Source organism: Pan paniscus, chromosome X (genome assembly GCF_029289425.2).
Source record: "Pan paniscus chromosome X, NHGRI_mPanPan1-v2.0_pri, whole genome shotgun sequence".
NCBI classification, from domain to species: domain Eukaryota; kingdom Metazoa; phylum Chordata; class Mammalia; order Primates; family Hominidae; genus Pan; species Pan paniscus.
The window spans coordinates 55,677,002-55,701,597 of NC_073272.2; the positions used below are offsets into that span (position 1 = coordinate 55,677,002).

The window sequence follows — 24,596 nt, forward strand, 5'->3', positions numbered from 1 at the left end:
GAGGCAAGTATGCTAACAGCAAAGTACTACATCTTACTAGGCATTAGAGGAGTGAGAGAAGAAAAGGTTCTGCCTCGTCATCTCAGAGGAACAGGGCTGAACAGTAGAGAAGATCATTTGAGGAGGTACCATGACATATCATTCTCAGTCCTGCAATCTGCTTTAAGATGATCCCTCTTAATCCCCAAACCTGTGCATATGAGATATCACTCCCATCATTGTGTTTGCTATAATATATAGCACAATTGGCCTTAATCTAGGGAGATTATCTCGGTGAATCTTTTACCAGCTGCTGACACTAGAAGGATTCAATATGCCATTGCTGGCTTTGAAGACGGGGTGGAGACATGGAAAGGACTATAGAGTGGCTTCTAGGAGCTGAAAGTGGACCCAGCTAATCCCATGTCCCCTGAAGACATGGGATTCAGGAAATCCAAAATTAAATACAGGAGTGAAGCAGAGAAGTCTAGGAAGATGGTAATGGGAAATGCCAGGGTGATAGTTGTGTACCAGATGTCCAAAATAATCATTCCAGTTTAGAACAACAGTATGATCAGAAAGACATGTTAAAGGCTATCATTTCCAGGTTCCCACTGTCATTGCCCCATCCTTCTTTTTAACCTGAGGCCAGAATGCCCAGGTGAGCCTGGCGCAGATGGTTTGTACTCGGCTGGTTTTGAGTACATGCTGCTGCGGCTCCTGCACACCCTCCCATCAGCACTGCAGCTGCCTGGAGCACGTATGGACATGCATTTCACCCCACAGAAGTTGCCTTCTGTGATCCACTATTGAGAGTGGGGGCTGGTCACAGAGAGATTGGAAGCAAAGAGTCAGAGTGGCCCACTCCCCATCAAACCATATGGTAACCAGACAACTAATTTCTGGTCTGCACAATAGCCCTGCCGGTGCCCTGACTACGCTGAGACATGGGTGTATTTTCCTGGCCTCATTTAGAACCTTACCCTCTGACTTCTCCAGAAGTAGCTCTTGTAAACTCTTAGGGAAACTGAAGCCAGAATTGCTATAACTGAGAAAGTCTCTTCAGCTTATCCTCTCCTGGGACTCTTCACCTAATTGTACCAATACTGCCCCTTCCCACCAACTAGGTGCATGCTTGCCATTCAGTTTTCAAAACAAAACAATATATTATGCAGGTAAACTATGATGAAAAACAAAGAAATGAGTAACACAAAAGTCTGGGTAGGGGCCGGGCACAGTGGCTGACACCTGTAATCCCAACACTTTGGGAAGCTGAGGTGGGGACAGATCACTTGAAGTCAGGAGTTCGAGACCAGCCTGGCTAACATGGTGAAACCACATCTCTACTAAAAGTACAAAAATTAGCTGGGAGTGGTGGCAGGCGCCTGTAATCCCAGCAACTCAGGAGGCTGAAACAGGAGAGTCGCTTGAACTCGGGAGGCAGAGGTCGTGGTGAGCCAAGATTGTGCCACTGCACTCCAACCTGGGCAACAGAGTGAGACTCCATCTCAAAAAAAAAAAAAAATCTAGGTAGATATTACTCATGGTGATGAGGGAGGAAAATGCAAATGAGAGAGGCACTCAGGTGGCTTTTAAGGTAATGGTAATGTCCTATTTCTTAATAAATGTAGAGCTTTATTATTCTTTATACTCTACATACAAATTTAATACACTGTCACAGCGATATAGTTCACAACAACATAACAATTTAAAGAAAAAAGGAGAAGGTCAGGCTCGATGGCTCACGCCTGTAATCCCAGCACTTTGGGAGGCTGAGGTGGGCGGATCACAAGGTCAGGAGTTCAAGACCAGCCTGGCTAACACGGTGAAATCCCGTCTCTACTAAAAATACAAAAAATTAGCCGGGCGTGGTGGCGGGCTCCTGTAGTCCCAGCTACTCAGGAGGCTGAGGCAGGAGATTGGCGTGAACCCAGGAGGCGGAGCTTGCAGTGAGCCAAGATCGCGCCACTGCACTCCAGCCTGGGTGACAGAGCGAGACTCTGTCTCAAAAAAAAGGAGAAAATGAGAGGAAAGAAAGCAATGAGAAGGAGAAAGGAATGAACCCTGATACAATAAGAGGTGAGGGGAATAGTGGTATGATTAACTTACCATTTCATATGCTACTTCCTCAGGTGTATCTGTTTCTAAGTTGAAACTAAATTCAATAGCTTCATTGTCTTTGTGTTTGCCTTTCAATTTTTTAGGGTCTTCAACCCAGAGTCTTAAAGCAAGGGATGAATTTGAGCAATCATCTTCTTCTGCTAACTCCACCCTCAGTCCTGTATCCTCAGCAAAAAATGCATGGTTTAATAGGTCCCTGATAGACAACCTAATAAACAAAACATATATCTCATTATCAGTTCTTCCAATCATAGCAAGACCCTTTAATTGCTAAAAATTAATTGTATAAAAGCAAAAAACTTATTTGAAATTTTCTATCAATTTAATCATTAATCTGCCTTGTTATAAAAACCAAATCTCTTTCTTTAACAGATCCTGTGGAAGCAAAAACAACAATAAATCTTATATCCAATTTATTACCAGGGATGCAAAGAAATCCCAACTAACATGCATACGGAGTGACTCCAATTAAAAATGAATTATTACAAGTAATACATCTAAATAACAAAGTTTAACATACACAAAATTATGCCTAGTGAGAACTGGAGAAGTAGCTTAGTACATGTTAGGCAAATTTCCCTAAGCCACTGGCTTAAGTTACTCAGACTCAAACAGTAGATTCTCAGCAAAGGGAACCAAAAACTCTTGCAGATTTATAAACTCTAAAGTACATTAAAAATTCAAACTCTTTTTACGAATGTTATAAATAGAAGTCACTGTCTCCATTAACAATAATCTAGTCAAAGTACTTTACAGAATGCCATGGGTGAAGCTAATGTGGTTCAGCAAAGTCCAGTGGTTTTCGTATTTAACTCTGGTTTTAGACCAGAGTATACATATAACAGATACAACCCTAGCCTAGTATTAGGGATTAACCATCTCTGAAGAGAAACAAAGGACATAGCTTCAAAAGATTTGTTTACAAGCTGGACAAGTTAATTTACTTTTACTAACTTTTAAAACAGATACATAATATTTAAACTCTCTGTATTACAGGCCAGTGAGAGCTGAAACTGATGTACTGCATAATGTCTACAGAGACCTCTTCTTACACTACATAAACAGAAAAAGTATATACACAGCATGATATCCTGTAAGTTGAGGATTTTCAACCCCCTACATTTTTAGTGACCAAGTGACAAATACTTAACTAAGATGGTGTCATAAATAGAATAAGCCATCATTCCATACAAAGTTGATTTTTCTGAAAAAGAAAAAGCTGCTCAAATGAATTACTTTTAAGACTAAAATGAGATGTGTGTTTTGGTGTTTTTTTTTTTTTTTTTTGGGACGGAGTGCAGTCGCGTGATCTTGGCTCACTGCAACCTCCACCTCCCAGGTTCAAGCAATTTTCCTGCCTCAGCCTCCCAAGTAGCTGGGACTACAGGTGTGTGCCACCACGCTCAGCTAATTTTTATATTTTTTAGTAGAAACGGGGTTTCACCATGTTGGCCAGGATGGTCTCAATCTCTTGATTTTGTGATCCGCCCCACTCAGCCTCAGGCGTGAGCCACTGTGCCCGTCCCTAAGACTAAAGCGAGATGTGTTTAAGGAGGCACAACCAAGTAAAGCCCTCTGCTTCCCGATAAAAATTTTTACTGTATTATTTATAGTGAATTTTTACTGTAAAATTTTTATTATTTACAGTAGAATTATTTTGGTTTATTTGTTTGCTTGCTTGTTTTGGGATGGAGTCTCACTCTGTTGCCCAGGCTGGAGTGCAGTGGCAAGATCTCAGCTCACTGCAACCTCCACCTCCCAGGTTCGAGCAATTCTCCTGCCTCAGCCCCCAGAGTAGCTGGGATTATAGGCACCCACCACCACGCCCAGCTAATTTTTGTATTTCTTGTAGAGATGGGGTTTCATCATGTTGGCCAGGCTGGTCTCAAACTCCTGACCTCAAGTGATCTGCCCGCCTCAGCCTCCCAAAGTGCTGGTATTAGAGGTGTAAGCCACTGCACCCAGCCTGTTTGTTTTTAAGACAGGGTCTTACTCTGTCATCCAGGCTAGAGTACAGTGACATGATCATAGCTCATTGTAGCTTCCAACTCCTGGGCTCAAGCAATCCTCCCACTTCAGCCTCCCCGGGGCTGGGACTACAGGCATGTGACACTACGCCTGGCTAATTTTTTCATTTTAATATTTTGTAGAGACAAGGGTCTCATTTTGCTTCCCAGACTGGTCGTGAACTCCTGGCCTCAAGTGATCCTCCTGCCTCGGCCTCCCAAAGTGCTAGGATTACAGGTATAAGCCACTACCCTCAACCTATTATCCTTTTAGTTATCAAAATAATACTTGTTTTATGTAATTACTAACTTGTTCAAGGTCACACAGGCTAAGTGTGAGCCCAGATTTGACTTTAAGTCTGATGATGAAGCCTGTGCTTTTCCCAATATACTAATATGCTATAAATCCTTTGCAGTATTCCAGTGCTCTTTGGTAATAGAACATATTTAAAGGCTGTACAAACAACAATCAGAATCCAAACTAAAATAGCTACTTCTACATAGTGTTTTTAGCCTCATTTTTAAAAGCATGCCTAAGCTCCTATCTCAACAACAAAAAACCAAACAAGCCAATTAAAAATGGGCAAAAGAGTTGAATAGATATTTCTGCAAAGATATACAAATGGCCAATAACCCCATGAAAATTTCTACTAAGGATATATCGCCTTTACTAATAATCATCAATAAGGAAGTAAAAATCAAAAGACAAACCCACCAATTTAAAGTCAGCAACTGTCCAAAGCTGAAACTAAAGGGAGGCAGGTTGGGCGTGGTGGTTCACGCCTGTAATGACAGCACTTTGGGAGGCTGAGACGGGTGGATCACTTGAGGCCAGGAGTTGGAGACCAGCCTGGCCAACATGGTAAAACCCCGTCTCTACTAAAAATACAAAAATTAGCCAGGTGTGATGGCATGCACCTGCAATCCCAGCTACTCAGGAGGCTGAGGCAGGAGAATCGCTGGAACCCGGGAGGCAGAGGTTGCAATGGGTCAAGATCGTACCACTGCACTTCAGCCTGGGTAACAGAGCGAGACTCTGTCTCAAAAAAAATAAAAATAAAATAAAAATTAAATAAGAAATAAAACCTAAAGGGAGGCAAAAGCTAAGAGTAATGGGAGTTGTCTATAAGGCAAATTGTGACACAAATAAATGTGGAATACGATTTCTTGAATACATATTTCTTCTATCCATATTAGCTTTATCATTATCATGACACTAAAGATATAGAATCAAATTTTTAAAATTTTGTCCACTCTCAACTGTTAGAAGCAAATTAACCTGTGAGGGCCTACTGACTGTTAAGCTGATGGCTGAAGGTGATGAAAGCTTGTCAAAAGGCACACACACACACAAACGCAACCCAAACGTCAGTTCAAGAAAAATTCAGCACATGATATCCAAGTCTAAAATGGTAAACAACATGCACTGATACACTTCAATCTAGAGTATGGTTTGGCTTCTACTCAAAAGTCAAACTCAGCATGACTGAAAGGTCAGAAAACGACCCAATGCAAGATAAGAGAAAAATGCATCTTTCAGTTATGTCATTTTGCTACAATTGCACCCACCTTTCAGATTTGTTTTGACGAATACATCCTTCAATGATTTCTTTGACTTCAGGATCAGTGACTTTATTGAAGCTGGCTGGTTTTATGCCCTAGGAGAAAAAAATGGTTTCTAGTAACAAATGATGCAATTGAAAGCCCAAGTCAACATGACATTTATTAAACATTATTTTTATCACTAAACCATAGTCAAGTTTTAAATGAAATATTTGTAAATATACATGTGTATATATAGAGAACATAAGTTTAATAACCTTTTGACAAGGATGTTGTCTACAAATAACAGTAAAAAAACCTTAAATAATCTAAACTTCTGACAACAGAGGCAAAGTTACACATATTATGTTATATATATAGTATGATTTTCAAATCTAGATCTGCAGGTATATATGACAATACACAGAAATTAAAAATGTTCTCAGAATAATTAATGACATGGGAAATTCTCATAATGTACTATTAAGTAGGGAAAAATAGGATCCCCAAATCTACATACAGTATAATCCCAATTAACAATATATAATAAACAAGTTTATTTATTTATTTATTTTGAGATGGAGTCTCGCTCTGTCACCCAGGCTGGAGTGCAGTGGCGTGATTTTGGCTCACTGCAACCTCCCACCTCCCTGGTTCAAGCAATTCCCCTGCCTCAGCCTCCTGAGTAGCTGGGATTACAGGCGCACGCCACCAAGCCCGGCTAATTTTTCTGTATTTTTAGTAGAGACGGGATTTCACCATGTTGGCCTGACTGGTCTCAAACTCCTGATCTCAGGCAATCTGCCTGCCTTAGCCTCCCAAAGTGCTGGGATTACAGGCGTAAGCCACTGCGCCCAGCCATAAACAAGTACTTTTTTGAAATCAGAAAATAATTAATGCTATTTTTAAAAACTTTTGAAAATTCAAAATAAAGCCTTCTCTATTTCAAACAGTCCAATTCTCTCTCTCTCTCTCTCTCTCTCTCTCTCTCTATATATATATATATATATTTTTTTTTTTTTTTTTTAAGACAGGGTCTCACTCTGTCCACCCAGGCTGAAGTGCAGTGGCATGATCACAGCTCACTGCAGCCTCAACCTCCCAAGCTCAAGTGATCTTCCCACCTCAGCCTCCAGAGTAGCTGGGACTACAGGCGCATGCCACCAAACTCGGCTAATTTTTTTTTTTTTTTTTTTTTTTTTTTGTAGAGACAAGGTCTTGCTATGTTGCCCAGTCTGGTCTTGAATTCCTGGGCTCAAACAGTCCTCCTGCCTCAGCTTCCCAAAGTGCTAGGATTACAGGCATGAGCCACTGCACCCAGCCCAATTCACTATATTTCAGTCTTCTAGAATGGCTAGAAGCCATCAGTAGACGGCAATCAGTAGATACATATGTGTATGTATGGGTATATATGTATATATATGAACATATATACCTATATATTTAAGAAATCTGTATTATTTTTATCCTTAAGCAATAATAAAATATTGAGAGCATGTACCTCAAGCTAATTATCAGGTTCTAGGAATTCAAGAACAAATAAATGAAGTCCAGACAATTCAAAATGTTTCTATAATAACTGTGTTGGCTTCCTGAATCTGCTTATTTTATATTCTATTACCTTTTATTTAAGATTTAAAAAATAACCCAAGTAAGATCATTGCAGTCATTTAATAGAAAATTCCAAATTAAGCTGGAAGCAGAAAGGTACAATGGAAAGAATAATTGTTATGGAATGAAGCAATCTAACATCTACTTCTACGCCTGTCATGCTACCTCAAAGGACATAGAATCAGAAAGCCCAGCATTACATCGTAGACAAACATGATGAAATTAGGAGTTAATTTAGTTCCTAAAATGTAGAAGCTTAAGATAGATGGAAATCTGAATTGTGATATGGCATTTTTAATGACTTTACTATAAAATAATAAAGTCACTATTCAAAAAATAGACCTATTAAAACAGCAACTCAAAGTACAATAAAAAATTAAAAATAAAAATAAATTTTCTAAAATAAATACATTTTAAAAATTTTTAAAAATTGACCTGTTATTCTACCTATGGAAAAAGCCCTCTTTGACCTTCCCACTGATATACTCATTTCTCATCTCTGGGTAAATTACTGCCTTTCTCTGCTCCTACGTAAAAACAGTTCAGGAGCTGTAACTTACAAAATCTAACACGAAATTCTTTTCTATTTATGGCCTTCCAAAATATGGGCCAAAACTAAAAACACATTCTAGCCTTATCTCTTTTTCTGAGCTCTTACAGAAATTTTCAAACATACGTGAAAGTAGAATAGCATAATGAAGTCCCGTGTAACCATCACCAGTTTCAACAACAGTCAACATTTTGCCAACCTTGTTTCAGCTATCTGCCCCCACACATATTGTATCCTGGAATATTTTAAAGCAAATCTCAGGCATCATGTCATTTCACCCATGAATTTTCCAGTTTACATCTCTAACAGATAAGAACCTTTAAAAAAAAAAATCGTGTAGCTCAGGCATGGTGGCTCATGCCTGTAATCCTAGTACTTTAGGAGGCCAAGGTGGGTGGATTGCGTGAGCCCAGTAGTTCAAGACCAGTCTGGGCAACATGGTGAAACCCCATCTCTACACAAAAATATAAAAAGAAAAAAAAATAGCTGCGTGTGGTGGTGTGTACCTGTGGTCCCAGCTACCAGGGTGGCTGAGGTGAGAGGATTGCCTGAGCCCAGGAAGTCAAGGCTATAGTGAGCCAAGATTGTACCACTGTACTCAAGCCTGGATGACAGAGCAAACACTGTCTTCAAAAAAAAAAAATCATATAATCGTCCCCCCTAAAATACTCATGAATAATTCCTTAATATCAAATATCTGAAACCCAGTCCATACTCAAATTTTCAAAATTGTCTAAATGATGTCTTTTTACAGTTGGTTTGTTCAAATCAGGATCCAAACAAGGTCCATAGGGTAGGGTGTGCATGAGCTGGCTCATACCAGCTCACAAATGCTATTAAGTTTTCAGAAATTCTGCAATCCAATTGTTAAACATGGCCATTTAAAATAAAACTAAATTATAAAAGTTTACAATTAAATAAATTACATTAAAAGCCAAGGTAAGCTGGGCACAGTGGCCCACACCTGTAATCCCAGTACTTTGGGAGGCCGAGGTGGGCAGATCACCCGAGGTCAGGAGTTTGAGACCAGCCTGGCCAGCATGGCAAAACCACATCTTTATTAAAAACAAATATATATATATATACAAAAACTAGCCAGGTGTGGAGGCACATGCCCGTAATCCCAGCTACTTGGGAGGCTGAAACATGAGAATCGCTTGAACCCAGGAGGCAGAGGTTGCAGTGAGCTGAGATCGTACCACTGCACTCCAGCCTGGGTGACAGAGTGAGACTCTGTCTCAAAAACAAAACAAAACAAAACAGAGCAAAAAAAAGCCAAAGTAATAAATACCGAAAACATCACTCCCTAACTATTTTACTACAGTTTACTATTATTTATGTGTTTGAGGTTATTTACAGCTACTCTATCTGCGTGGTAGAAATAACCATACAATGAGTGCAACAGTGCATCTCTTCCCAACTCTTCATTCAGTGAGGTCACATTGGTAACCTGAAATCAGCCATAGTGGGAGTACTTATACCACAAAAATCAGCAAATACTAGAAGTCAGCATTCTTTCTTTCTTCAGCGAATCATGTGTTAAACATTTACCAGCTCACCACTACTCTTAAGTCTCTTGTATTCTATAAAAGCCTCCCTCCCTTCCTGTTTGTTTCATAAAATGTATTTGTTGGAGAAACTAGGTCATTTGTCCTACAGAATGTCCCACATTCTGGATTGTAGCCTTATTTCTTATTGTCTCCTTACACAAACTTCTAGAGTCAGACAGACTTGGGGTCAAAACCCACCATTATCAGTAGCTGCGGGAAGTTGGGCAAGGTACAACCTCTGATTCTCAGTTTCATCATCTGTAAACTGAAGATTGCGCCTATCTCGTAGGGGGTAAAGATTAAAGTATGTGGTGGCCGGGCGCAGTGGCTCACGCTTGTGATCCCAGAACTTTGGGAGGCCAAGGTGGGTAGATCACGAGGTCAGGAGTTCGAGACCATCCTGGCCAACATGGTGAAACACCGTCTCTACTAAAGATACAAAAAATTAGCCGGGCATGGTGGTGCGCGCCTGTAATCCCAGCTACTCGGGAGGCTGAGGCAGGAGAATCACCTGAACCTGGGAGGTGGAGGATGCAGTGAGCCGAGATAGCGCCATTGCACTCCAGCCTAGATGACAGGGCGAGACTCGGTCTCAAAAAATAAATAAATAAAGTATGTGGTATACCGCATGCATTAAAAAACAGTATCTCCTCACATCTGTTAGAATGACTATTATCGAAAAGATGAAAGATAAGTGTTGGTGAGGATGCAGAGAAAAGGGAACCCTTGTACATTGTTGATGGGAATATAAATGGTACAGCTGTTATGGAAAATGGTATGGAACTTCCCCAAAAAAACTAAAAATAGAACTACCATAGCAATTCTACTTCTTGGTACATACCCAAAGGAATTGAAATTAGTATGTCAAACAGATATATGCATGCCTATGTTCACTGCATCACTATACACAATAGCCAAGATATGGAAATGACCTACATGTTCATCAGTGAATGAATAAAGAAAATGTGGTATATATATATACAACGGAATACTATTCAGCCTTTAAAAAGAAGAAAATTCTATCATTTGTGACAATGTGGATGAACCTAGAAGACATTATGTTAAGTGAAATAAACCAGCACAGAAAGACAAATACAACATGATCTCACTTACACATGGAATCTAAAAAAGATGACCTCATAGAAGAGTAGAATGATGGTTACCAGAGACTGGGAGTTGTGGGGGAGGAAATGGGGAGCCATTGGTCAAAAGGTACAAGTTGCAGTTAGACAGGAGGAGTAGGTTTTGAGATCTACCGTACACCAGGGTAACTACAGTCGATAATAACAATAATATACTGTCAATTTCAAAATAACTTAGTAAATTTCAAATGTCTTACCACACAAAATAATAAGCAAGTGGGGTGATAGATATGTTAATTAGCCTGATTTAATCATTCCACATTTGTGTGTGTGTGTGTATCTCAAAACATCACATAGTACCCCTTAAATATGTACAATAACAATTTGTCAATTAAAAATGATATTAATTTTGGCCAGGCGCGGTGGCTCACACCTGTAATCCCAGCACTTTGGGAGGCCGAGGTGGGCGAATCACAAGGTCAAGAGATCAAGACCATCCTGGCCAACATGGTGAAACCCCATCTCTACTAAAAATACAAAATTAGCTGGGCGTGGTGGTGCACACGTGTAGTCCCAGCTATTTGGGAGGCTGAGGCAGGAGAATTGCTTGAACCCGGGAGGTGGAGGTTGCAGTGAGCCGAGATCCCGCCACTGCACTAAAGCCTGGCGACAGACTGTGTCTCAAAAAAAAAAAAAAAAAGGTATTAATTTTAAAAGGATTTAAAAAACCAATACCTACTAATGTTAAGCTACCTGAAACAATCTTTCACAGCCTGTCTTGAGCTGCCCAACTGGATATGAAGCAGTTCTCCTTTGAACAACACTTTGCTTCTACCTTCCTTATGTCCCTTACTATACTCTCATCCTCTTATTTTATAGTCATTTGTGAATTTATATTATTCCCTTATTAGAAATGTAAGCTCTTTGAGGGTAGCAAACACTTCTTACTCATCTTTGCATTCCTTACAATTTCTAACACAAAAATTTACTCATAGCAGGGACCCAAATACTGTATCTATTGAACTATATTTTGAATGCCCTTTCATAAAAAGGCTTTTAGACCTAGAAGAAACCATGTAGTCGGTCTCTATTATTCAGCTTTGAAAAATAAGATCCATCTAATAGATAACTAAAAATTCCTTACAAACAAATATATATAGATGATATACCTGTACATTTTCCCAAAGATACTAATACAAAGCATTTTATATGACTCCAATGAAGCATAGTCATATGGTATAAATCTAAGGCTTGTTGCATTACAATTGTTAATTTTAATACTGTTACCTAGAGCTAAACCAAAATTAGTTTTGAGTAAGTCAAACTTAACTAATTTCAACATGAAACGTGGCAACTGATAAAGTAAAAAGAAAAAAGTTATACCTACACTAGTTACTTTCCGGTATATTTGAGCTGCATTCTGACACTCAGAATAAGGATACTCCGATGTGGCCATTTCCAGCATACACATTCCAAAAGCATAAACATCTACGGATTCATCATAGTGTTCTTCATACATCTCTGGAGCCATAAACTCAGGAGTTCCTACAAAATAACACCACCACCACATTTTTATAGAAGAGAAAAACGTATCCACCAAGATCACATCCCCTTTCCTATAAGGATTATCTGTGTTAATTTCTACTCCCCCAAAGCAAATTTCTTTTTTTTTTTGAGACATAGTCTTGCTCTGTTGCCCAGGCTGGAGTGCAGTGGTGCCATCTCAGCTCACTGCAACCTCTGCCACCCGGGTTCAAGTGATTCTCCTGCCTCAGCCTCCTGGGTAGCTGGGATTACAAGCGCCTGCCACCATGCCTGGCTAATTTTTGTATTTTTAGTAGAGACGGGGTTTCACCATGTTGGCCAGGCTGGTCTCGAACTCCTGACCTCGTGATCCACCCGCCTCAGGCTCCCAAAGTGCTGGGATTACAGGCGTGGGCCACCATGCCTGGCCGCAAATTTTTAAGTATACAATTTGTTGAATATTTGCTATATCTACATAAAGCACTGAAATAATTTATTTAATTTTCCATACTGATAGAGTATAATTTGTAATGCTCAAGATTAGGTAACGATTAATAAAATGTTTTTATTTCTATCCTTTTTACTTAAATTTTTCTGAATTAACTTAATAAACTCTCTTACTTACATCCTTAGAACCTTTCAATAATCCTAAATATAAATTATTATCCCACAAAAAATACATTAGGATGTCTCTGAAAAAAGCCAATATATAATAGGTATTTCAAAGCAAATTCAGTCTAAGCCCAGTATTGGCAAACTTTTCTGTTAAGGGCCAGATAGTAAACTGTTTAGGTTTTGCAGTTTGTATGGTCTCTGTCACACAACTACTCAACTCTGTCACTTGTAGGTGCAAAAGCAGTCCTAGACAATCTGTAAATGAGTGAGTGTGACTGTGTTCTAATAAAATTCGATTTACAAAAACAGGCAGTGAGCCACATTCATCCCACTGGCCATAGCTGGCTGATTCCTGTTCTAGACCTATACAATTGAAAAATCTCTCTTTACCCAACCAGTAAACTGTAAAACTTTAATCACCAATGACACTCTTAGCAAATGAGGTACGCATTAAGGTGGCTAATCCTAGATCACCAATCTTCACAGATCCAGTGGGTCCCGTGATGAAAATATTGTCACACTTCAGATCCCGGTGAATAATAGGAGGAGTCCTAGTGTGCAAGAACTGCAACCCCTTTAAAATTTGCCTGCACCAGCTCCTTAAGACCTTTGGTTTCATGACTTTAAATCGTTTTAAGTACCTATACAAAGAAACAAAAGACCATGTGTAAACAAACATATCCAGCTTATTATATGAACACTATTAAGGTAAGTTACATAAGCAAACAACTTATGCACTATGATTCCCATCACTGAGTTGTTTTCTATTGTCTGTTATGGCAAAAAAAAAATTTAATCTAATACTTCATTCTTAGATAAGACATCCTACCAAGCATAGCTGTTTTGTTTGTTTGGTTGGTTGGTTGGTTTTTTTTTTAAGACGAAGTCTCACTCTGTCTCCCAGGCTGGAGGGCAGTGGTGCAATCTCAGCTCACTGCAGCTTCCGCCTCCCAGGTTCATGTGATTCTCATGCCTCAGCCTCCCAAGTAACTGGGACTACAGGCATGCACCACCACGCCAAGCTAATTTTTGCATTTTGGTATAGACGGGGTTTCACCATGTGGGCCAGGCTGGTCTTGAAATCCTGACCTCAGGTGATCTGCCTGCCTCGGCCTCCCAAAGTGCTAGGATTACAGGCATCAGCCACCACACTTAGCCAAGTGTAGCATTTTTAATTCAAACTAAAAATCATTCCAGAGTGGCCTTTTGTAGAATGGCAGCACAATTTTAAAAAGAAAGTCCTTCTCTACTACCTAATAACTGCTTATATAAAGTCACTAGAGGGTTAAACTATGTAAAATTTTAGTATATACACAAATGTTAGGAAACAAAAAGTTTATACCATATTTAATATTTGCAAGTGATTAAACCACATTTAATATTTACAAGTCATTATTCACCAAATGAATAATTGTGGTTAGAAATAAAAGACTATAATTAATAGTCTATAATACTATAATATTATACTATATAATACTACATATTATACTATATAATACTATAATAATATACTATAATACTATAATATCATAATAGTATCGCTCACTAGATATTTGAACTTGACCAAGCCCTCCAACCTTCCATTATCTTCTACAAAATAAAATTATGGCCAGGCATGCTGCCTCACTCCTATAACCCTAGCACTTTGGGAGGCTGAGGTGGGGAGATTGCTTTAGCCCAGGAATTCGAGACCAGCCTGGGCAACACGGCGAAACCCCATCTCTACAAAAATTATTTTAAAAAAAATTAGCCAGGCATGTTGCTGCATGCTTGTGGTTCCAGCTACTCAGTAGGCTGAGGTGGGAGGGTCACTTGAGCCCAAGGAGGTCGAAGCTGCAGTTAGCCAGGATCATGCCACTGCACCACTCCAGTCTGGGTGACAGAGTGAGACCCTGTCCCAAAAAATAATAAAATAAAATAAAATAAAATAAAATAAAATAAAATTATATTCTCTATAACGATTTTTAATTCTAAAATTCTATAATATCCCAGAAACATTAACTTCTCAGTACTGTATTTTTTTAACAAACTTCATTAACATCTCAATTGTTTAACCTAACTTAAAACAGTCACTAGATTCGAATCTACAAACTCTTTTTTTTTTTGAGACAGGATCTGGCTTTGTCAACCAGGCTGGAATACAGTGGCACAATCATGGCTCACTGCAACCTCCATCTCCCAGGCTCAAGCCATCCTCCAACCTCAGCCTCCTGAGTAGCTGGGACTACAGGTGTGTGCTGCCACATCTGGTTACTTTTTGTATTTTTTTGGTAGAGACAAGGTTTCACCATGTTGCCCAGGCTAGTCTTGAGATCCACCCTCCTCAGTCTCCCAAAGTGCTGGGATTACAGGTGTAGCCACTGCGCCTGGCCAGATTCTAAAAATTCTTTGAGTAGTTTTATTTTATAAAAATTGTTATGACTCCTGAAAATTATTTCCAAATAAAACTACATTGGCACTATCAGGGTCAACTTACGTCTTTAAGGTCCCAGATGTCATTAGTTCAGTCACTAATACAATACATTTCTTTCCTTTTAATATAGATTCCCAGGAATCATAAAATCGAACTATATTGGGGTGCTGGAGACCCTTCAACATCTCTGCTTCTTCCTTGAATCTTTGCTGCTCAGCTTTGGTTAACTTTCGGTCCTGAAAAGGAATAACAAGTTCCAAAATAAAGTCATGAAAATTCTCATGCACATTTCTAATACCACTCAACTGAATGCTTTATTGCATATATGCATGGATGTGTATATTTATTTATTTTTGCCTGTCAATGCTTTTCTCAAGACTTGTATCATCACAGATATCCTTTATTAGCTACTGTGACTCCTCCAACATGGCAATGCAGCACTATTATATTTCATAAGTACATTATAAACCCACCTGGGTAATAAATCAGTATCTTGAAAAACAGTATCTCAAAATGAATTGAGAAAAAGCAATAAAGCAGATAGGAAAGTTTCCCTAAGAAATCCCTGAGTTTCCATATCTAAAACATCTGTAATGTCAGAACAAGAACAATAAAAATGTTAAACATCTAGACATTTAATCTAATTAAATTTCTGAATTGCCAAAATAAAAGTGCTCTAGGTTTCCATACAGAAATATTAGGTTATGAACCAGTGAGACATTCAAATAGGCATTGGACCTCTAATCTGCTACATTAACTGCTAGAAGTCAAAGGAACAATTTTACAGAATTCTGAGGGAGAACTATGGCCCTAAAATTCTGATCCCAGACAAGCTATCCATCAAGTTTAAAAGTGAAAAAATCCTACATTTCTAGACAACAGGGACACAGACAGTACACCACCCCATACACCGTCTCTGACCATATTACTCAAAGAACTTCAATAAAAATTTGGCCACAAAAAGTTAGAAAAGGAAGGTATGGGCTGGGCACGGTGGCTCACACCTATAATCCTAGCACTTTGGGAGGCTGAGGTGGGAGGAGCACCTGAGCCCAGTTCGAGACCAGCATGGCTAACATAGTGAGACCCCCATCTCTACAAAAAAATAATAATAAAAACAACAGCTGGGTGTGGTGGTGCATGTTTATAGTCCCTAACTACTCGAGAGGGTAAGGTGGGAGGATTGCTTGAACCTGGGAGGCAGAGGTTGCAGTGAGCCAAGATCATGCCACTGCACTCCAACCTTGGTGACGGAGTGAGACCCTGTCTCAAAAAAATTAAATTAAAATAACAAAATGTTAGAAAAATTTTGTTATCAAAGTTGTACATGACATTATCTTCTAATTTCTTTTATTCTCTTTCATAGCATGCTATGTTTTATTTCTCATTCCTTTTCTTCTAGACGGAGTCTCGCTCCATTGCCTAGGCTGGAGTGCAGTGGTACGATCTCAGCATACTGCAACCTCTGCTTCCCGGGGTCAAGTGATTCTTCTGCCTCAGCCTCTTGAGTAGCTGGGATTACAGGTGCCCACCACCACGCCCGGCTAATTTTTGTATTTTTAGTAGAGATGGGGTTTCACCATGTTGACCAGGCTGGTCTTGAACTCTTGACCTGAAGTGATCCACTTGCCTCGGCCTCCTCCCAAAGTGCTGGGACTACAGGAGTGAGCTATTGCGCCCGGCCTTCTCATTCCTTTCCTTGTGTATTTCTGCCCTATTTTCTTCATCAGGTACATTAATCGTTTTTCAGAAAGCCCAAAATAATAAAATCTATTTATCCTATTTTTATGTATATAAATTTTAAATTAATTTCAGTTTTTCTGAATTCCCTCTTCCTTTCTTTTGCTGTTATTTTCCTAATTTCTTTTTTTTTTTTAATTTTATTTTATTTTTATTGATCATTCTTGGGTGTTTCTCACAGAGGGGGATTTGGCAGATAGGACACTAGTGGAGGGAAGGTCAGCAGACAAACAAGTGAACAAAGGTCTCTGGTTTTCCTAGGCAGAGTGTTTGTGTCCCTGGGTACTTGAGATTAGGGAGTGGTGATGACTCTTAACGAGCATGCTGCCTTCAAGCATCTGTTTAACAAAGCACATCTTGCACCGCCCTTAATCCATTTAACCCTGAGTGGACACAGCACATGTTTCAGAGAGCACAGGGTTGGGGATAAGGTCATAGATCAACAGGATCCCAAGGCAGAAGAATTTTTCCCAGTACAGAACAAAATGAAAAGTCTCCCATGTCTACTTATTTCTACACAGACACGGCAACCATCCGATTTCTCAATCTTTTCCCCACCTTGCCCCCCTTTCTACTCCAGAAAACCGCCATCGTCATCATGGCCCATTCTCAATGAGCTGTTGGGTACACCTCCCAGACGGGGTGGTGGCCGGGCAGAGGGGCTCCTCACTTCCCAGTAGGGGCGGCCGGGCAGAGGCGCCCCTCAGCTCCCGGACCGGGTGGCTGGCCAGGCAGGGGGCTGACCCCCCCCATCTCCCTCCCAGACGGGGCGGCTGGCCGGGCGTGGGGCTGACGCCCCCACCTCCCTCCAAGACGGGGCGGCTGGCCAGGCATGGGGCTGAGTCCTCCACCTCCCTCCTGGACGGGGCGGCTGGCCGGGCGGGGGGCTGACCCCCCCACCTCCCTCCCGGACGGGGCGGCTGGCCGGGAGGGGGCGCTGACCCCCCCCACCTCCCTCCCGGACGGGGCGGCTGGCCGGGCAGAGGGGCTCCTCACTTCCCAGTAGGGGCAGCCGGGCAGAGGCGCCCCTCACCTCCCGGATGGGGCGGCTGGCCGGGCGGGGGGCTGAGCCCCCCACCTCCCTCCCGGACGGGGCGGCTGGCCGGGCGGGGGGGCTGACCCCCCCCACCTCCCTCCCGGACGGAGCGGCTGGCCGGGCGGGGGGCTGACCCCCCCACCTCCCTCCCGGACGGGGCGGCTGGCTGGGCAGAGGGGCTCCTGGCTGGGCAGAGGGGCTCCTCACTTCCCAGTAGGGGCAGCCGGGCAGAGGCGCCCCTCAGCTCCCAGACCCGGTGGCTGGCCAGGTGGGGGGCTGACCCCCCCATCTCCCTCCCAGACGGGGCGGCTGGCCGGGTGGGGGGCTGAGCCCCCCACCTCCCTCCCGGACGGGGCGGCTGGCCGGGCGGGGGGCTGAGCCCCCCACCTCCCTCCCGGACGGGGCGGCTGGCCGGGCGGGGGGCTGACCCCCCCACCTCCCTCCCGGACGGGGCGGCTGGCCGGGCGGGGGGCTGACCCCCCCACCTCCCTCCCGGACGGGGCGGCTGGCTGGGCAGAGGGGCTCCTGGCTGGGCAGAGGGGCTCCTCACTTCCCAGTAGGGGCGGCCGGGCAGAGGCGCCCCTCACCTCCCGGACGGGGCGGCTGGCCGGGCGGGGGGCTGAGCCCCCCACCTCCCTCCCGGACGGGGCGGCTGGCCGGGCAGGGGGCTGACCCCCACCTCCCTCCCGGACGGGGTGGCTGCCGGGCGGAGACGCTCCTCACTTCCCAGACGGGGTGGCAGCCAGGCGGAGGGGCTCCTCACTTCTCAGACGGGGCGGTTGCCAGGCGGAGGGTCTCCTCACTTCTCAGACGGGGCGGCCGGGCAGAGACGCTCCTCACCTCCCAGACGGGGTCGCGGCCGGGCCGAGGCGCTCCTCACATCCCAGACGGGGTGGTGGGGCAGAGGCGCTCCCCACATCTCAGACGATGGGCTGCCGGGCAGAGACGCTCCTCACTTCCTAGATGGGATGGAGGCTGGGACGAGGCGCTCCTCACTTCCCAGGTGGGATGGCGGCCGGGCAGAGACGCTCCTCACTTTCCAGACTGGGCAGCCAGGCAGAGGGGCTCCTCACATCCCAGACGATGGGCAGCCAGGCAGAGACGCTCCTCACTTCCCAGACGGGGTGGCGGCCGAGCAGAGGCTGCAATCTCGGCACTTTGGGGGGCCAAGGCAGGCGGCTGGGAGGTGGAGGCCGCAGCGAGCCGAGATCACGCCACTGCACTGCAGCCTGGGCACCATTGAGCACTGAGTGAACGAGAGTCCGTCTGCAATCCCGGCACCTCGGGAGGCCGAGGCTGGCGGATCACTCGCGGCTAGGAGCTGGAGACCAGTCCGGCCAACACAGCGAAACCCCGTCCCCATCAAAAAAACACGAAAACCAGTCAGGCGTGGCGGCGCGCGCCTGCAATCGCAGGCACTCGGCAGGCTGAGGCAGGAGAATCAGGCAGGGAGGCTGCAGCGAGCCGAGATGGCAGCAGTACAGTCCACCTTCGGCCCGGCATGAGAGGGAGACCATGGAAAGGAGAGGGAGAGGGAGAGGGGAGAGGGAGAGGGAGACGGGAGAGGGAGAGGGAGACGGGAGAGGGAGAGGGAGACGGGAGAGGGAGACGGGAGAGGGAGAGGGAGACAGGAGAGGGAGAGGGAGACGGGAGAGGGAGAGCTATTTTCCTAATTTCTTAACATGAGTACTAAATTCCTTTAGTTATTGTTCATTAATAATGAAGATATTTTAGGCTATAAATTTTCTAACAGGTACAACTTTTGCAATGACCCACAGGTTTTGTTGTAATGTCTTCTCTTTTTCATTGCTTTCTAGTTTATAATTTTCATTTTCATTTTCAGTTTTCATTTTCTCTTTGATTCAAAATTTACCTAGGAATGTGATTTCTGCTCTCTAATTAGTTAAGAATCTTTTGGTTATTTATTTCATTATTTATTTCTAATCTTATTGAGTAATGCAAGTACAAAATCTCTCTGCTTTAACTTAAGGGTTTTTGGGGGCCACATATAACAATGTATATTTCTTGTTTGAAGGATATAAAGTTCTATACATCCATCAAATAAAGTTTGTGGATTGTGGATTATATTATTCAACTCCTCTGTATTTTTTTTTTTTTTTTGAGATGGAGTTTTGCTCTTGTTGCCCAGGCTGGAGTGCAATGGCGCGATCTTGGCTCACGGCAACCTCCGTCTCCCGGGTTCAAGCAATTCTCCTGCCTCAGCCTCCCGAGTAGCTGTGATTACAGGCATGCGCCACCACCCCGGCTAATTTTGTATTTTTAGTAGAGGTGGGGTTTCTCCATGTTGGTCAGGATGATCTTGAACTCCTGACCTCAGGTGATCCACCTGCCTCGGCCTCCCAAAGTGCTGGGATTACAGGCGTGAGCCACCTTGCCTGGCACAACTCCTCTGTATTTACTCACTTTTTGTGCACTAGATCTCTCCTATGCTGAAAGAAATGTACATGAAATTTCCCACTACAAATACATGTTTGCCTTTTTTGAAAATGCTATTAGAGGTTATTTAGCCAAAATATTTTTGATGTCTACAAGTTTTTGATACATCTTCGTAAACTATGAAGTATATAATTTCATAATATCCTGTCTAATGTTTCAACCTTGTTTTCCTCCTTTTTTGATGTACATTAACATTGCCACTTTGGGGCCAGGTGTGGTGGCTCACACCTGTAATCCCAGCACTTTGGGAGGCCAAGGCGGGCAGATCGCCTGAGGTCAGGAGCTCGAGACCAGCCTAGTCGACATTGTGAAACCCTGTCTCTAATAAAAACACAAAAAATTAGCCAGGTGTGGTGGCACGTGCGTGTAATCCCAGCTACTTGGGAGGCTGAGACATGAGAATCACTTGAGCCCAAGAGGCAGAGGTTGCAGTGAGCCAAGACCATGCCACTGCACTCCAGCCTGGGCGACAGAGTGAGACTCTGTCTCAAAAAAAAACAAAAAAAAAAAACAAAACACATTGCCACTCTTGTTTTCTCTTTGCTTGTTTACATCTTTACCTTTTCTTTATCACTGCTTTAAGTATGATTTTAGTAAACAACACATGTGAGTTTTGTCTTTTAACTCTACCTGACAATCTGAGTTTCTTATTAAGTAAATGCAACATGTCCACATTTGGTATAGCAAATAATATACTTAATTTTACTCCTTCAATCTTATTTTATGTTCTTTATTTATTTCACTTTGTTGTTTCCTATTATTAACTAAGAGATGTAGCAGGCTAGGCACAGTGGCTCACATCTGTAATCCCAACAATTTGGGAGGTCAAGGTGGGTGCATTGCTTAGGCTCAGGAGTTTAACACCAGCGTGAGCAACATGACAAAACCCTGTCTCTACAAAAAATACAAAAATTAGCCGGGCATAGTGGTGTATGTCTGTAGTCCCAGCTACTTAGGGGGCTGAGGCTGGAGGATCGCTTGAACCCGGGAGGTCGAGACTGTAGTGAGCCATGTTTGCGCCATACTGCACTCTAGCCTGAGTGACAAAGTGAGATGCTGTCTCAAAAAAAAAAGAGATATATAATATTTTTCCTTTTTTACTAGTGGATAGCCTCCCTTTCCAGACACTCAAGATCAAACATATTTATCTGTTTTAAGAAAGTAACTCATCTACTCGTTCTCCCTACTTCACCTAGCCCCCATTCACCAAAAATAAATAAATAATCTAAAATACTAATATTTCCCCCCTTTCTATCATGCCACATAGACAACACATGTAGAAGACTTAATCGCTGGTCAGGCACGATGGCTCATGCCTGTAATATCAGTACTTTGGGAGGCTGAGGCAGGTGAATCGTTCGAGCTCAGGAGTTCGAAATCAGCCTGGACAACATGGCAAAACCTTGTCTCTACTAAAAATAAAAAAAAATCAGCTGAGCATGGAGGCACGTCCCAATAGCTGTAGTCCTAGCTACTTGGGAGGCTGAGGTGGGAGGATCACTTGAGCCTGGGAGGTGGAGGTTGCAGCAAGCCAAGATTCTGCTACTGCACTCCAGCCTGGGCAACAGAGGGAGACCTTGTCTCAAAAAAAAAAAAAAAAAAAAAGACTTAATCACCCCTACACTGTCCACTTCTATATGATTGCCCCTCCCCCTGACACACTTCTGTTCTAGCTGTAGAGTCTTTACTTAGCACTTTTATCAAATATTCCATTCATTCAATGTCAACATATGTTAGTTACATAGATCTAGCTTCATCTTTTCAACTATTACATAGTTTTCTGCACTATGGTCCATGAATATCTTTTTCACCCTGGGAGATGGTATCTTAGCTGATTAGAGATTCTTGGATGGTGTAGCCTTTTCCCCTTAATGGTCTACTGTCTTTTAGCTTCTAGCATTGAAGATAAGAAGAAAGGTGCATGTAAGATTCTTTTTTCTTGGTTAGTCTAGTTATTTACCAGATTTTACCTAGATATCTACTTTTAGATACTACTTCTTTTTGATTATCGAGACTACTAATTCAAGTCAGAAAAGTGATTATTTTCCCCTCATATTCAATCCTCTTCTGAGTCCTTGATTTACTCAGGGGAGCCCTGGGGTACCTTATGTAGTCCCATGAGTGATGGAGCTATAGCAGTCTCTCCCCTGAGGGCTGCTCTGTAACAACTAACATCTTGTTAGACATCGAGGAAGTGTCTTTGCTCCTTATTCTCCTAGAATGCAAAAGCTAACTCTCTCTCCTACTCTGTAGACTAAAAATGACCCCGTCTACCCTTTAGACCCTCAAGACTAAAAGACTGGTCAGCCCACTAGTCTTTTAGCTCTGCTCACACTTTTGAGGGGGCATAACTATACAAAGAGATCAGCAGATCTTCCCCTGTATTATAGACGGAATGTTTGTGTCCTCTCTCCTCCGCCAAAATTTGTAAGTTAAAACCCCAACCCCAATGTGACTGTATTTGGAGACAGGGCCTTTATGTCATAAGGGTGGGTCCTTGATCCAATAGGATTAGTATCCTTATAAAAAGAGATAACAGAGGCCGGGTGCAGTGGCTCATGCCCGTAACCCCAGCACTTTGGGAGGCCAAGGTGGGTGGATCACCTGAGGTCAGGAGCTCAAGACCAGCCTGGCCAACATGGTGGAACCCCGTCTCTACCAAAAATATAAAGAAGTAGCCAGGCGTGGTGGCAGGCACCTGTAATCCCAGCTACTTGGGAGGCTGAGGCAGGAGAATCGCTTGAACCCAGGAGGCGGAGGTTGCAGTGAGCTGAGATCACGCCACCGCACTCCAGCCTGGGCAATAGAGCGAGACTCCATCTCAAAAAAAAAAAAAAAAAAGACAAGAAGACAAGAGAAAGCTCACTCCCAACTCTCCTCACCAAGCCATGAAGAGAGCCCTCACCAGAAACCCACCAAGCTAGAACTTGATCTGGGACTTATAATCTCTACAACTTTGAGAAAAGATGCTCAACATCATTAGTTGTCAGGGCAATGCAAATCAAAACCACAATAAAATACCACTTCACACCCATTAGGATGGCTATTATCTAAGTAAATAAATATATAAATAAATAAATAAGAAGTGTTGCCAAGGATATGGAGAAACCTTGTACATTGCTGGGGAATGTAAAATGGTATATTCATTGTGGAAAGCAACATGATGGTTCCTCACCATATTAAACATAGAATTATCATATGCTCCAGCAATTCTACTTTTAGGTATTCTAGGTATATACCCAAAAGAACTGAAAGCAGAGACACAGACATTTGTAGAACCATGTTCATAGCAGCATTATTCACAATAGCCAAAACGTAGAAACAACTCAAATGCCCACCAACAGATGAATAAACAAAATATGGTACATACATACAATGGAATACTGTTTAGCCTTAAAGAGAAATGAAATTCTGATACATGCTACAAAACATGGATGAATCTTTTTTTTTTTTTTTCCTGAGACGGAGTCTTGCTCTATCACCCAGTCTGGAGTGCAGAGGCACAATCTCGGCTCACTGCAACCTCCGCCTGCCAGGTTCAAGCAATTCTCCTGCCTCAGCCTCCTGAGTACCTAGGATTACAGGCACATGCCACCATGCCCGGCTAATTTTTGTATTCTTAGTAGGGACGGGGTTTCACCATGTTGGCCAGGCTGGTCTCGAACTCTTGACCTTGTGATCCGCCCACCTCAGCCTCCCAAAGTAGCTGGGATTACAGGTGTGAGCCACCGCACCCGGCCAACATGGATGAATTTTGAAAACGTTATGGTAAGTGAAATAAACAAGACAGGAAAGACAAACATTGCTTGATTCCACTTATATGAGGTACCTACAATAGGCAAATTCATAGAGACAGAAAGTAGAATAGTAGTTAACAGGAGCTAGGCAGAGTGGGGAATGGGAAGTTAAATTGTTTTTTTTTTTTTTTGAGACGGAATCTCGCTCTGTCGCCCAGACTGGAGTGCGGTGGTGCGATCTCAGCTCACTCTAAGCTCCACCTCCCGGGTTCACGCCATTCTCCTGCCTCGGCCTCCCAAGTAGCTGGGACTACAGGCGCGTGCCACCATGCCCGGCAAATTTTTTGTATTTTTTAGTAGAGACAGGGTTTCACCATGTTAGCCAGGATGGTCTCGATCTTCTGACCTCGTGATCCACCTGCCTCGGCCTCCCAAAGTGCTGGGATTATAGGCGTGAGCCACCGCGCCCAGCCAGGGGAAGTTAAATTGTTTAATGAGTACAGAGTTTCTATTTGGAATGATAAAAAAGTACTGGAGATGGATAGTGCTGAGGGATGTACAATGATGTAAATATACTTAATGCCACTGAAAAACTGCACACTTAAAAATGGTTAAGATGGCTGGGCACAGTGG

The 24,596-nt window shown here is 42.9% G+C and overlaps 1 protein-coding gene across 5 annotated transcripts in view; it reads right to left on the bottom strand.

Annotated features, from left to right (window-relative positions):
• WNK3 (WNK lysine deficient protein kinase 3) overlaps positions 1–24,596 on the bottom strand; it is a 164,330-nt gene that overhangs the window by 100,728 nt on the left and 39,006 nt on the right. For all 5 annotated transcript variants that reach the window (XM_008959220.5, XM_034950281.3, XM_055106662.2 and 2 more), the window contains exons 3-7: positions 15,057–15,229; positions 13,001–13,221; positions 11,829–11,986; positions 5,676–5,764; positions 2,089–2,308 (exon numbers count right to left, since the gene is read on the bottom strand). In XM_008959220.5, coding sequence (XP_008957468.1) covers positions 2,089–2,308; positions 5,676–5,764; positions 11,829–11,986; positions 13,001–13,221; positions 15,057–15,229 — 861 coding nt within the window. The remainder of the gene's footprint in view (positions 1–2,088; positions 2,309–5,675; positions 5,765–11,828; positions 11,987–13,000; positions 13,222–15,056; positions 15,230–24,596) is intronic.